This window comes from Osmerus eperlanus, chromosome 22 (assembly GCF_963692335.1).
Source record: "Osmerus eperlanus chromosome 22, fOsmEpe2.1, whole genome shotgun sequence".
NCBI classification, from domain to species: domain Eukaryota; kingdom Metazoa; phylum Chordata; class Actinopteri; order Osmeriformes; family Osmeridae; genus Osmerus; species Osmerus eperlanus.
This window is the reverse complement of record NC_085039.1, coordinates 1,338,416-1,352,755: the sequence shown is the minus strand read 5'-3', so window position 1 is coordinate 1,352,755 and position 14,340 is coordinate 1,338,416. Positions and strand designations below refer to the sequence as shown.

The following is a 14,340-nucleotide window of genomic DNA, read 5'->3' as shown; positions in this document are numbered from 1 at the left end:
CACTCGTGTTGTCCAAGCAGTTGAGCAGAAAAGGTTGCTGAATTGAAAGTGAAGACCATGTCTGGAATTGCTGCAACCCTCCAGCACGACCGTGCAAGGGCCCAAGGAATTGGCACAAACGCTCAGGCCATAAAATATCTCGGACAGGACTACAATGAACTGAAAAGGAATTGCCTGGAGTGCAGACAGCTTTTTCGAGATGAAACCTTCGAAGCCATCCCATCCGCTTTGGGTACAAACTAGGACCAAGTTCCTACAAAATCCGAGGTGTTTCCTGGATGAGACCTACAGTAAGTATGTTTGAGTCATCTATCCAGTTTTATATTTTCCATCTCAACAGTATGTTACATTTCTTAGCCTATGCATCAAACTCTATTTTTTCTAAGGCACATTGCTAAAGGGCAGTCTAGAAGTTTGATCATTTAAGATGTACAACATTTACAAATATTAATGTCAGAGAAATGGGAAATTATAAGGATTTCAGGACAAGAATCAAAAAGAAAAATTCTAGTGAACTCGGCTACAGAAGGAATGCATAGTTTGCGCGTTTGTCACAATGATGTGCAATACGGAATGTGAAAGATTACAACACAGGTTCACTTAAGTGACACTCAAGTATCCTCCGAATTACGGGTTGGCCTAGGCTGTAGTGGCACTCTCAGCAGTCCGATAATTTGTTCCATAGTTCTGTGTTGACTGAATACCAAGCGTACACCGGCTTTAAATCATGTCGCAAGCGAGAGCGAATGTCATGTTAATTCAAGTGAGGAGCTAATTAGACTACGTCATAGATCTTAATAGCTCATAGCTATTAAGATAGCTCATCAAACTGCAGTGCAACTTCAGCGGTTTTGTATGTGTTTTAAGATTTAATTATTGACCTGTAGATAATTGTCCCTTCCATTATCTACTTCTGAAGGTTAGGAAGTACATTCGAGGTCCACTCAGGTTTTGCTGAGGGTATTGTTAACCATGCCATTAGCAGGATGCTTCACAACCAAAACAACAGAAGCACACCAATGTATTCGGCCTTACAGTACATTAACTTTCCTTTGATGTAAAACAGTATTCACTTCCATAAATATCCTGGTAAGCTTAATGTTTCACCAAAGTATAAGAAAACCAAAGGTTCATAATGGGCCGGTTTCGGAGACAAGGCTTAAGCCTAGTCCCAGACTAAAATGCTGTTTGAGCTGGCTTAACTGAAATTCACTTGCACAGACGTAGCTTAAAATAGTCGTGGATTAAGCCTGTTCTGGATTCAACAAAGCCGATTGCAAAATTGAGCATTAGAGCTACTCCAGGACTAAATTGGACTGAATTGAAGCTTAAACTAATCTGCCAAGGAGGCAGGTTTAACTCCCGCTTAGTAGGCTAGGCTACTGTTTGTGAAACTGAGCTTGGATTGTTTGGGAGCATGGACTATTTGGAATATCTAAATGAGGACCAACATGCACGACAAAGGCCAGCCAGACGAATACTGCTGGATAGGAGTGATCCATTGAATCAGTTTGATGAAATAAATTTTCGAGACCGTTTTCGTATGCACAAGGAAAATGCATAATAATTACTGTTGGATAATTAATAATTATCTCCAATTATTAATTACTAATAATTGGAGATAATTACTTTGCTTGAGCCTAGACTTTCCTCTCTGTCTCAAAGAGGAAGGCCTGTGTCCAATCAACTGCAAGTTCTGATCACTTTGAGGTTCTTGTGGAAGGCATGTGGAATCTTTCATCGTGAAACTGGTGATTTGTGTGGTGTCAGTGAACGAACTGTATGTAGAATAGTTCACAAAGTCTGCAGTGCCATTTGTGAACTGAGGAGTCTTTACATCAAGTTCCCTGATGCTGCTGGGCAAGCCAACTATAAAGTGCAATTCTATCAATATGGGCACTTCCCAGGAGTGATTGGCTGTATAGACGGATGTCATGTTCCCATCAAGTGTCCATCAACTCCTGATGCAGAGGAATACAGGAATCGTAAGAACTGTTTTTCAATCAATGTTCAGGGTGTATGCACTCCTAATTTGGAGTTTTCAAACATTGTTGCCCGTTGGAAAGGTGCAACCCATGATTCAAGGATTTTTCTCAACTCATCATTGTGTGCACAATTTGAGAGAGGACAACATAGTGGACTACTACTTGGTGATAGTGGATATGGTCAGAGTAACTATTTATTCACACCACATCTAAATCCCACAACAGCTGAGCAGCAAAGGTACAACAGAGCTCATATCCGTACTAGAGGGATGATCGATTCCAGTGCTTACGAAATACGCTTCGTTTCAAGCCAAGAAGATGCTGCAAAGTGATCATTGCTACAGCTGTGCTGCACAACTACCTGAAGCAGCATGGCTGTCCTGATCTGCCAATGGAAGATCAGGATGATGCCGATGTGCCCATGGTGGCAGAGGCAGCCAATGACCAGCGAGGACTTGCACACAGAGCTGCTTTCACAGTGCAGCACTTCAGCATTTAAATATGGAATGTATTCATTATGGTATAGTTTTGCTTGCATACTGTTTCTGTACAAAATTACAATAATGTAGCAAAATTAAACGAGTGAACCAAGGCTGGTTAAAATGTAGTTTGTGATGATTAATACTCACTCACACTCACATGCCAAATGACAATACATTTATTTTTATTTTTCACAATTCCTCATATTCACCATGGCTACTGGTATGCAGAATTCTTTTTTGGAGCATAGCCCTCTCCCAATTTCATATCCAGTTCAACCTCTAGAATTCTCATTTTCATTTCATGTTCTTCTTTTAAATATTCAATTTTACGCTCATGAAATTCTCTGGCTAACTTTTCATGCATAGTTATCTTTTTTGGTCTCTGTTGGATGGTAGCAGCTTCATCTCCCAGGGGTGCCATAGCAGATGTGGAGGGTTCAGGCTCGTTGTGAACTGTCTCTTGATTGGTGGTTTCCTCTGGAAAAAAGACCTCTGTTCCAAACTCAAATCAACTAATATGGTCCTGTAACCAATTTACTTCCTAAGGTATATTTACCATTTGTGCTCAGTTCTCCATGTTCACTGTCCAAATGGTCATTGTCTGGTATACCATCCAGAGGTTGCTGGTGCTCTATTATACCAGACAGCAAGTCACCCAATTCATCACGTGTCCTTTATTGGTGGTCCACCACCTGTAATAAATCGCTCTCTTCTGCTTGCTGCATTCTCTTTTTTTAATCCCAGTTTAATGTTCTTCCATAGAACCTATGAAGGCAGATATCATTCATTAGTTTTCTTTTTTTATGTCACAAAAATAGTAATATGGGAAATCTGAAATACTGGTACTGATAAGGCATAATAAAAATAAAGTTTGTCTCCTGATAATTTAGGTCATGGTGGAGAAATGATTTTATTTTATATTTCTTTCCCCCTCACATATAGGTATGGATTTTCCTTTGTGCAACATATCTTACTCTACCACCATGTTTAACATGCATATGCCCCTTTAAAATAGGTTACTATCCTTTTAAACAGGATATTCATTCAATGTGAATGCTACAAGCAGCAGGAGTATTGTATTTGGGTAGGCCATAAATAAGCAGGGTATAGGCAACAGGAAACAAACACATATTTTTGTGCCTAATAATGAAGATTAACTCACCTGCAGTTGTTGTACTGTTCTTGTGGTGACAGCTTCATTTGCATTGAATTCATTGCCAATTGCAGTCCAAGCACTTCTTTTCTTCTGTTCAATAGCAGCAGTATGGATTTTGCTTTCAATGACTGGATGGTTCGATACAATTAGTTTTAGTAGTGTTTTTTCATGCTCACTATAATTTTTGGAGCGAATTCTCTTTGCCTCTGCCATTGTGTTGTCTCAAAATTCACTGCAACAATGGTGTTTCATACTCCATTTCAGGTTTTCACGAGCACAATTGGACCAACAGCCTGTGCTTCCACTTAGTCTAATGAGGCTTGAACGAGGTGTTCTCATTAAACTTACTCCAGGACTCCATAGTCTCAGACTAACTAAGCCAAATGTATGCCATGTTCATGCAAGCCACTTAAATAGCCAGGATTAACTAGTCTGATTTAGGCCTACTCCAGTCTTGATTTAAGCCCTGTCTCCGAAACCGGCCCAATATGTATCAAACACACACAGTAAACATGAACTAGATCAAATCGTTGCTACTGTCATTGTCATCAAAGTCGTTTTAGAATAATGAATGTAGTTGAGCTGTGATCTTTCCATTATTCCTTTGTGCCAACATTTTTGTCATATTATAAACATAAATTGATTCACAAGTCTGTGGATTATGTGGACCAGACACTCCCAACAAACTTGTTTCACACTAGCATGTTGCTGATGTAATTTATGATAAAGAGAGAGAGATAGCTATATAGGTATAGCTAGTACATCTATATAGCTAGAAATATATTAGATAGTTTCTGGTTTTATGGGTATGAGCACATGATACAATAATTACAAAAGAATCAGTCTTGTGAGAAGCCAGTTGGGAATGTTCCATGTCTGGTACACATAATCCTACGTCTTAATGATGATCCCTACAGAACTCTTTAGCGTAATGTACTTTAGCGTAATGGAGACATATTTATTATTAAACTGCATTTTCTCTGTCATGCAGGAATTGTCCTCCAATCCACAGTTCATTGTTGCAGGTGCCACCAGAACTGATATCTGCCAAGGGGCTCTTGGTAAGGACTGAACTAATTTTCTGTACTGTGCAAAGTGTGCATATGGAGATTTGCATATGAAATACAGCGTCTGTGTTAATGCTTAAGCACTATAAGTATTTAACAGTATAAACTCAGCCTCACTGTTATTTATGTAGCTCAATTAGTCATTAGTTTAGCTTTGGTGTATCTTTTTAGATTTTGCGGATTGTTATATGCGTAACCTCTGTAGAATCTGTGTGTACTATGGGTTTAGTGCATATGATACCTGTAGGTGTGACTATATCCATTCTTTGAAAAAAATGGTTTTGCTCCCCCCTTTCTCTCTCGCTCTCTCTCGTTCTTTAGTGCTCTCTTTCACTCCCTTTCTCACACACAGAAACATAAAGAGAGAATTACCTTGCCAACAGCAAATGAAAACCTCCCTCTAGAAAACTGGTTTGGAACTATTATATCCACAATTACACATTTACATTTACATTTAGTCATTTAGCAGACGCTCTTATCCAGAGCGACTTACAGTAAGTACAGGGACATTCCCCCGAGGCAAGTAGGGTGAAGTGCCTTGCACAAGGACACAACGTCAGTTGGCATGACCGGGAATCGAACTGGCAACCTTCGGATTACTAGCCCGATTCCCTCACCGCTCAGCCACCTGACTCCCGTGTCCCCAATTACACAAGAAAACACATAGACCTACAGGACATGCACGCATGTATACACATACAAATAAATACACATTCTTACATAGATTCATACATTCTTACACAAGACAGTTGCTCACAGCAAAACAAAAATATATTGACTATTGAACTCTCAAAGTAGCAAACTTTTCAGTATCCTTAAACCTTAAAAGTAATGGTGGAATTCACTTGATTCATTTGAGAATAATGTGTTGAGACTCATGGATGTTGTGATTTTTTTAATATTAACTGACATGTTATGTGAAAGAGATTGGATTAACCAATCTGACACTTCTGCTTCATGAAGCCAAATATATAATTTTAGTATTGTTGTACTGTGGAAACCCTGTGATTTATCTAGGGTGTCCAGTAGCTTGACATACATAAAGGTTCTGAAAAACTTTGACATGTACAGTGCTTTAAAGACAAACATGACAAATGACTCATTCCAACTTGCCATACCATATGACTCACAGGCACTTGACTCACACCAAGACAAGTGAAGTTACACCCATATCAGCAATTGGTTTTCTATATTATTTTATACATTAAGTTTTGGTTAGGTAGTGTATAATTTATTAACACTACCTTACTATGACACTTCTGATCATTGACCTTTTGCTGTACTTTATAGATAGGCGTATTTGTAAGTTGCTTTGGATAAAAGCGTCTGCTAAATGAATAAAATGTCAACTGTAAATGTGATTTGTAATGTCACTATATTAGTAATCTTCTTGCACTCACTAATTACTTTAACCTTCTTACCCTTACTTTATTTTGTCTGCCTCGCAGAAGTACAAAATCAATGGCAGTATGTGGGAACGTCTCCCATTTTTGCAAGGCATGTCATGTTTCCCGAGAACCCTGTGACAGACAATAGAATTTATTTAAGGACCCATTGAAGACCCCTTGAATGCCCAAATGTGTTGAAAGATATTTTGAACGTGAATGCCATGTTTTCCTAGTTTTGAAAAACTAGGATGTAGCATATGGCCAAGTCAAAACCCATACCTGCCTGTTATTCTGTCTGGCTATTCTGACATGGAAGTTAGAATGTACAGTAAGGTCAGTTGACAGTGGGAAAATTCCATTAGCTATGGTGGGCGTGTTCTTAACATTACACAGTCTCAAACATGGGAATAATATGCTTGCTAAATCCATGCCCAAACGCATAGAGAACGTCAAATTATGAAACAATGCAGTGCACACAAACTTCACACCCACGTAGAAACAGCAAACAGATAGAGGCAGTCTCACAAGATTGTTTCTCAAACCCTATAGCCAATTTTCTGAGTATGCAAAATGGGAATGGCCCAGTAGAGTGTACGTACAGTGTTTTACATTGACTTTGCAGTTAAGCAAAATCAACGCAAGCAAACATTTAGGTCATACATTCATATGTTTGTAAATAGTTTACAGATGAGATCACTGTTTTGTTTGTTGGAATCACATTCAGTGCTCTACTGGGTCTCTCCCTATGCTAAAGACTCCCTATATTCTAGAGGCGTGTTTTCAACCGGTCAGTCAGGTTTAACAGTCAGTGCTTTGGCGCTCCTGTGGCTCATTTTGTCGGGCTTATTTGTCAGTTGATGGAATGTTCTGACACATTCATGGCTACCAAGTAGCCATGCATAAAATGAAACCCTGCATAAAATCAACATTCATGAACGCCAAGTAATACCCTACCTTTAATCAATACCCTGCATAAAATCCAAATCAACCCTCCCTCCATGTTTAGCTGACTTCCTCTCAGCTAAACTTCGGAATTTCAGCACTTATTCCTGAAATATTCATTGTTGTCTTTTTGCAGGTGACTGTTGGCTTTTGGCAGCCATCGCTTCCTTGACTCTGAACGAGGAGGTTCTGGCACAAGTTGTTCCCCATGGGCAGCGTTTTGAGAATGACTACGCAGGCATATTCCACTTCCAGGTAAGGTACCATATTTATGCACAGAACCTTTAAAAGAAAGTGATTCAATGTCAATACTTAAGCAATCTGTCAGTTTGGGTTGGACTTGTGTTTATCTGACAGTTAATATTAAGTTAAATTGATCAGACTGGAGTATAAATACCATAACAATCCCACTAAGAAGAACAAGTAAAACACTTAAGTTTTTATAGTTTAAGTACCATATATATGCATCTTTCCAAGAAAACGTTCCATGAAATAAAATGCTGTAGAAAGCCAGTGTTAATAATATAGTTATTGACATTGGCTATGACACAATCGACACGATCATGTAAACTAATTTCCTTTTTGATCTTGTCGTCTCCCTTACCAGTTTTGGCAGTTTGGCGAGTGGGTGGATGTTGTCATTGATGACAGGCTGCCAGTGAAAGATGGAGAGCTGCTCTTTGTGCACTCAGCTGAGGGGACGGAGTTCTGGAGCGCCCTGCTGGAGAAGGCTTATGCCAAGTAAGTACTTTTCCTACTTTACCTGCAACATACCACACTGTTGAAATGGTGTTGAAATAGCAGCACTAAACACTACTTGAATGCAATATTAAGGAGATGTATCGTGCAGTGAACTGTTGTGCTCTCTTGGCCAAAAATATTGGGAGTGACATACATTTTGTGTTTGCTGCTGCTTCAGTTGTTGTGGTGTTGATTCACATTGTTATTCAATTATTGTGCAGAGTGATCAGATGGATTTTAAATAAAAGCTTCATTGGCCCCCAAAAAATCGTATTTATCACAAAAAAACACATTTCACAGTTTTTGGACCTCGGCATAAAATGACTGCTACCATAATTTCACTAAGTCATATCATCAGCACAAGGGAAAGTGTGAACTAGTTCTAGCCGGGTGAAATGGATCTCAAGAGCAGATTGATTGCTGTAAAAAAGGGGACTATTTGCATATGGTATTGAACATTTTCAACCCAAAAACTTTAAAAACCTATGAAATGTGCATTATTGTTTTCCAATATTTCATAAAAACATGTGAAAACATTTTCCTCAAATACTGAACCAGCAAACTTTTCAAACACAACATTTGTCATGGCCAAAACTTATGGCCACGTCTGTATATGTGTGGTATGATGTGTTTTCATTTCCTTTTAGAATCTTTTTATCTTTCTATATTTTAAGAGCTACTTTTAGAGGCTCTTATCTACGTATCGATGTAGCGATTGATTGATTTATCTATCGATCTATCTGATGTTGCACAAAATTTCGTTGTACATGTAGGCCTAAAATGACAATAAAGATTGTATTCTATTCTACAACACTTCAGTTCTGGAAAAGTAACAGGGTTGACAAGTACATGGTAGATGATAACAGGGTTGGCAGTAGCAGGGTTGACTTTTATGACTAGGACTAAAGAACGTGCCCCCTTTCAAAGGCACGTTCAATAAAGTAGATTATAGTTTAGACACACTTCTCAATTTATTACATTATTACCAAGTCTTGTTAGATCACGTTATATCCATTAATAGGCGTTTGGGTTAGGGTTAACGAACATATAAAACACAAGCCACATTTCTACACTGATGTTAAATTGAAGGCAGTGTGATTTTTGTGGCATTTCGTTTGAATATAAAGTTGACAGTAAGCTATGGTAAGTCTGCATTTTGGAAGATTTTTGTTACAAAAATAACTATTAAGCTTTCTTTGCCTGGCGAGAACAACGACGGAGCTAAGTGTTCATGTTAACAGTTTATTTAATCCGATACAATGCGTCGGAAATCATACTCAAATCATGAAGAAAAAAAACAACATATGTGATGAGTTCCATCTAGAATAGCCCTATATTTAGCCCTATAGCCTATTTCTAAAAAACAAGTGAAAGGAATAGTTTACAGTGACAGTATACATTTCCGTAAAGTTTGCATCATATCTCTGATTCTTATCGGACTTGTACCCCATTCACCACTGCATTCTGCCACTGCAATGCCTTAGCTCACACGCTCGCAACCATATAAATCTATGCTCGCGACTGGTTGTTGCAAAGTATGACGTGTACAGCTAGTTGCAAGCGTGCACGAGGTCTCGGAGCTAGGGAAAAAAAGAGCCACTGTTTAAAGCTAGACCGGAAGAGTCGGAAGTGGAAAGATGGCGTGGTCCAGTTTCGTACTCTCGCTTGCCTCACTGCGCCACTGAGCACTTTTCATAGAAATGAATGGGGACGCCATCTTGGAAGAAAAAAGTTGCTTCCTCTAGTTATATTAACTCTATGCTTTGTGCACACAAGAAACTTTTTGCCACAAAAACGTTGTAACCTCCTAAACCGTGCAACGGAACGTAAATAAAAATACAAGCAACGCAATCGCTAACAAGACGGACCTTTTGACAACAACGTTGTCTATGTAGCCCACATATTGAGGGATCCTTAGGGGTGGGAAAAGAAAGAAGAAAAATAACTAGAAAGTGCATTTCCTGCAGAAAATGCGTTGGAATGCTGAAAGATTAATTATTTATTTTTTTAATTGCTGAAAATAGGCCTACAGAAATTAGAAAATACCGCAAGCTGAAAGCTGAAATGAATTTCAAAAATGTGTGAGTCACACAAAAGAGGCAGTGTGGAAGCTGAACTGCATCATCTAACAAAGCTAAGAGCTTAAATGGAGGAGAAGCTGAAAGCTGAACTGTTAAACAGAAGAAGAAGTAGGCTAGCTAGTCGTAACAAGAATATTATAATTTTAACAGCTGAAATTATTGGGATAGTAATAGCAGTAGCAGATGAAGCCTAACATTGAGTGCGTTTACTCGGCTTTCTTAGTAGGATTCAATGTGTTGATGGAATGAAACATACAGCAGTAGGGCCGATACAGGAAGACACGGCGACACAACGATACAACGATTAATACAAAGAATCATGTAGATGCGTTTATTGAGTAATTGCATAATTAATTACACATGTAAACGGAGTAATCGTATTATTGGCATGAACCGACAATTGCTAGTAATCGGGTTTCTCATGGTCAAGTAAACGCACTCAGTGGCGTAGTAGAATAAAACAGTTCCATTAGCAATAGTAGTAACAGAGATATTAGCAGCACCTGCAGAGTCACCTCTTGTAAATTGTATCAGGTTGAAATACTATCAAACTCTGTCTTGTGACTCCACTAATCAGCTAATACCAATCATAGATATATATAAAGGGTAGATGTCTCGTCTGCGTTGCCGGACAACAGAGTCGAACGTCCGCACATGGTGGCCATCTTGCTACAGTCAACTCGCTCACCCATAACATTGTGTTGATGCTACATGTACTTTTTAAATGACCATAACTTGCTCAATTTTAAACCGATTTTTAAACGGTTTGGTTTGTTATCAACGTCAGAGATGTCGTTATGCCACTGCATACTTCTATTCTATATTTAAAAAAAAAACATAATTATTCATAAGTATGCAGTGTGCTATACAATCTCACGGAAATCGGGGATTTTGTATTTCGAGCGAGCGAGAGACTAATGGTAATTTATGTTAGAGATAGGTGCATATCGCGCGTCCTGATTGCGTCGGGGGGGGGGGGGGGGGGGGGTTACGTGCAGGTTGACATATGTTTTGTATTTTTTATGACACCTTCAGTTTCGCTAATGCTCAAATTCTGACCAAATCTGAATCTGAATTTGTTTATATTGCCATTTAAGTTTACAAAAACACGAAATTTACTGTGGCAGGAAGGTACATACAATAACGGGAGTCAGATGGCTGAGTGGTGAGGGAATCAGGCTAGTAATCAGAAGGTTGCTAGTGCTTGTATTATCAATCTGCAGATTGGAGAGTCTAACATAGCCCATAACCTTAAATGACCAATTTCAGTGCATTGGTTTGTGCAAGTTCTAACGATTGTTCTAAGGATGAAGAAATACAGAAATAAATGTACACATAAATAAATAAATACAGAAATAAATACAGACAGAAATAAATTACGTAGAAAATAAAAGACTATAGTAAATTAATTGTAAAATTATTTCTATGTATGCAATATATTTATTGATAGATTTATTTCTGTCTGTATTTATTTCTGTATTTATTTATTTCTGTGTACATTTATTTCTGTATTTCTTCATCCTTAAGCTAATTAGGGGGCGGGATTGGGGCGGGATCAGGGCGGGATCGGGGCAGGACGTTCAGACAAGCATTATGCCATAGCAATCCAGCCCAGATACATTAGAGAAGTAAAGTCACAGTAAACATGTCTAGACGGGTAAAAGGAGCTACTAAAGGCAGTTGATCAGACTATTGATATCTGGTCAGATGATGTTTTGAAGTGTAGCCTATATTTTGAAGTGAAGCCTACTTATCGCGTAGGCCTACGACAACCACAAATTCTGATCAATTTAGCAAACTCCAGCTAGCAGTGTGTCGACGAGTGTGTCAGACGGGTCAAACTGTGCTTGCTTGCGTCGGTTGGACAGGGGTCCGTTTTTTAATGACATTTTTACAACTGATATTTCTGTATTTTATATAAAAATGCATACTTATTATTTATAAAGATTACATAGATTTAAAAGCATTTTTTTTTGCTGCTCATTTACAACTGAAAATACGAGTGAAGTGTAGAATGAAATAGATGTCTTCTCATTTCCCCTGCAAGAGGCAGCCTCATCGTTGAATCAAAACGAATAAATTTGGCAGACCGGTGTACAAATTGACCTAATCTCTAAGACTTAAACGTCCTTTTAAGTTTTCCCTTCTCGTGATATTTTCAGGCATTTAGCCTACTCATATTGCATTCATTCATGAATAAAGAACCCCCTTTGAAGATTATTCTACGACGTTACCGGCAGTAGAAGATGGAATTGCGATTCAAACAGTACCATCTGCTAACTGAAAATATGCCCCCAAAAACGTAAATAAGCTTGACATTTATTTAGTGGAAAATCGCTCATTCATAAAAAGCTCACTGGTAGCGATCATTGTCAGTAACAACGCAAAATGCGATATAGCCCTGTGTGGAGAAGCTGCCCCGGAAAATTGTATTACTACGGTACAGTACTAGACTACTGCTGTGTTCGTCTCGGTAGCGATTGCGTTGGTTGAATTGGATTTAACGTTCCGTTGTACGGTTTAGGCTGAAATTAATTATTTTCATGAACAGATTGACAAAGTTTAGGCTGTGGCAATGAAGTTCAGGTTAGTAGTTAGATAGACTTTTGATTTAAGTAAGGGGAGTGCCGAACATGTTCTGTCGCCGTTTGACTTCCTACAGCTGTGTAGATGTTTTTGTAGTGTCTCGCGTAGGCTACAGCGTTGCAGTGATACACTGGATTGAAACCACAGGTAATGATAATTTCACTCACAAATCGTTTACTTGTAATCTAATGTCATAATAAATCCTACAACGAAAATGTATATGTGAGGAATGTTTATTTTAACGATTGAAAACAGATAACGCTACATCATAGACCACTGTAGTATGTGTTGCCCGGGCAACACAGGCTAATGTCATGATGCTAATACTTCAGTGAAATAGTAGACTACTGTTTCCGAAAGTAGATGTACTTCCTTAATAATATCAGCTTATACTGTACATTACACATCACAATTGTGTGTCATATCACAAAGTAAAATGAGTAAATAGTTATCACCCTGGCCTCTTTGCTTGTGGCGTTTCTGCAGCTGCCTTGCAGTAAAGCTATAGTTAGCCTAGCTATCCCCCAAGTTAACAGATGCGAAACGAATGTTCTGCCAAAGGTAGTCACGCGTGTTTTCGTGACGTTAGTGACGTAGTGACGTTAGTAACGTCAGTGACTGTGGCTAGCAAATTAGCCACCGTTAGCTTCACTTTTCGCCACAAAAACGTAACTTCAGCCTAAACCATGCAACGGAACGTAAATTCCAATAGAAGCAACTCAATCGCTACCAAGACGAAACTTTTGACACCTACTTTGTCTATGTAGGCCAAATATTGACTGAGTTTTAGGGGGGCAAAAAGAATAATAATAATATATATGTGAGAGAACAAAGGTTGTGCTCTCGCCGAAGGCTTGAGCACACCCAATAAAAGTCCCAGAGTCTGGAGGAAAAGTGGAGAGGCACAGAATCCAAGTTGCTTGAAGTCCAGTTTGAAGTTTCCAAGTGATGATTTGCAGAGCCATGTAATCTGCTGGTAGGTCCACAGTTTTATCAAGTCCAAAGTCAATGCAGCCGTCTACCAGGACATTTTAGAGCACTTCATGCTTCCTTCCATTGACAAGCTTTATGGAGATGCTGATTTCATTTTCCAGCACGACTTGGCACCTGCCCACACTGCCAGAAGTAACAGAACCTGGTTTAATGACCATGGTATCACTTGATTGGTCAGCAAACTTGCCTGACCTGAACCCATAGACTCTATGAGTATTGTCAAGAGGAAGATGAGAGACACCAGACCCAACAGTGCAGACGAGCTGAAGGCCGCTATCAAAGCAACCTGGGCTTCCATAACACATCAGCAGTGCCACAGGCTGATCGCCTCCATGCCATATTGATGCAATTATTCATGCAAAAAGAACCCAGACCAAGTATTGAATGCCTATATGAACATACTTTCCAGTCGGCTGACATTTCTGTATTAAAAATCCTTAGGTTTATTGGTCTTGTGTAATATTCTAATTTTCTGAGATACTGAATTTGGGGATTTCATTAGATGAAAGTCAGAATCATCAAAATTAAAATGAACGCTTGAAGTATTTCACTGTGTGTGTAATGCATCTGTATAATATATGAGTTTCAACTTTTGAATTTACTAATCAAAATAAACAAACTTTTCCACAATATTCTAATTTACTGAGGTACACCGATACTCATAGTTCAAGCAGTGCATTTGTAAGGGAGCGTGCTGCACATGTCATTATCAACAGGATTTGGAAAATCAACCGATGCAATAGGAGCTGTATTCCAATTTAAGAATGTCTTCAAGAATCTCTTTAAGAATCTCTTCATACCCTTCATGTGTTGTCATTAAATGTAACTTGGAAACAAGTAGTTTGTTCTGCATCTTTATTTAATCTTTCCCTACTATATAGTATCATGTTATGCATGTGTAGTGCACAATGATTAAACC

The 14,340-nt window shown here is 38.7% G+C and overlaps 1 protein-coding gene across 1 annotated transcript; it reads left to right on the top strand.

Annotated features, from left to right (window-relative positions):
- The first annotated feature begins 102 nt into the window (after positions 1-102).
- Positions 103-14,272, top strand: LOC134008519 (calpain-2 catalytic subunit-like). The gene is made up of 5 exons (XM_062447934.1): positions 103-290; positions 4,615-4,684; positions 7,157-7,275; positions 7,628-7,761; positions 13,523-14,272. Exons 1-5 carry the CDS (start codon positions 279-281, stop codon positions 13,623-13,625), a joined length of 438 nt encoding a protein of 145 aa, XP_062303918.1. The 5' UTR covers positions 103-278; the 3' UTR covers positions 13,626-14,272.
- The last annotated feature ends 68 nt before the right edge of the window (positions 14,273-14,340 follow it).

Excerpts from the sequence above, each read along its gene's own strand:
- LOC134008519 (XM_062447934.1), top strand. Across the intron at positions 4,685-7,156 it reads TATCTGCCAAGGGGCTCTTG|GTGACTGTTGGCTTTTGGCA; the intron begins GTAAGGACTGAA and ends GTCTTTTTGCAG. Across the intron at positions 7,762-13,522 it reads CTGGAGAAGGCTTATGCCAA|CACGACTTGGCACCTGCCCA; the intron begins GTAAGTACTTTT and ends TTCATTTTCCAG.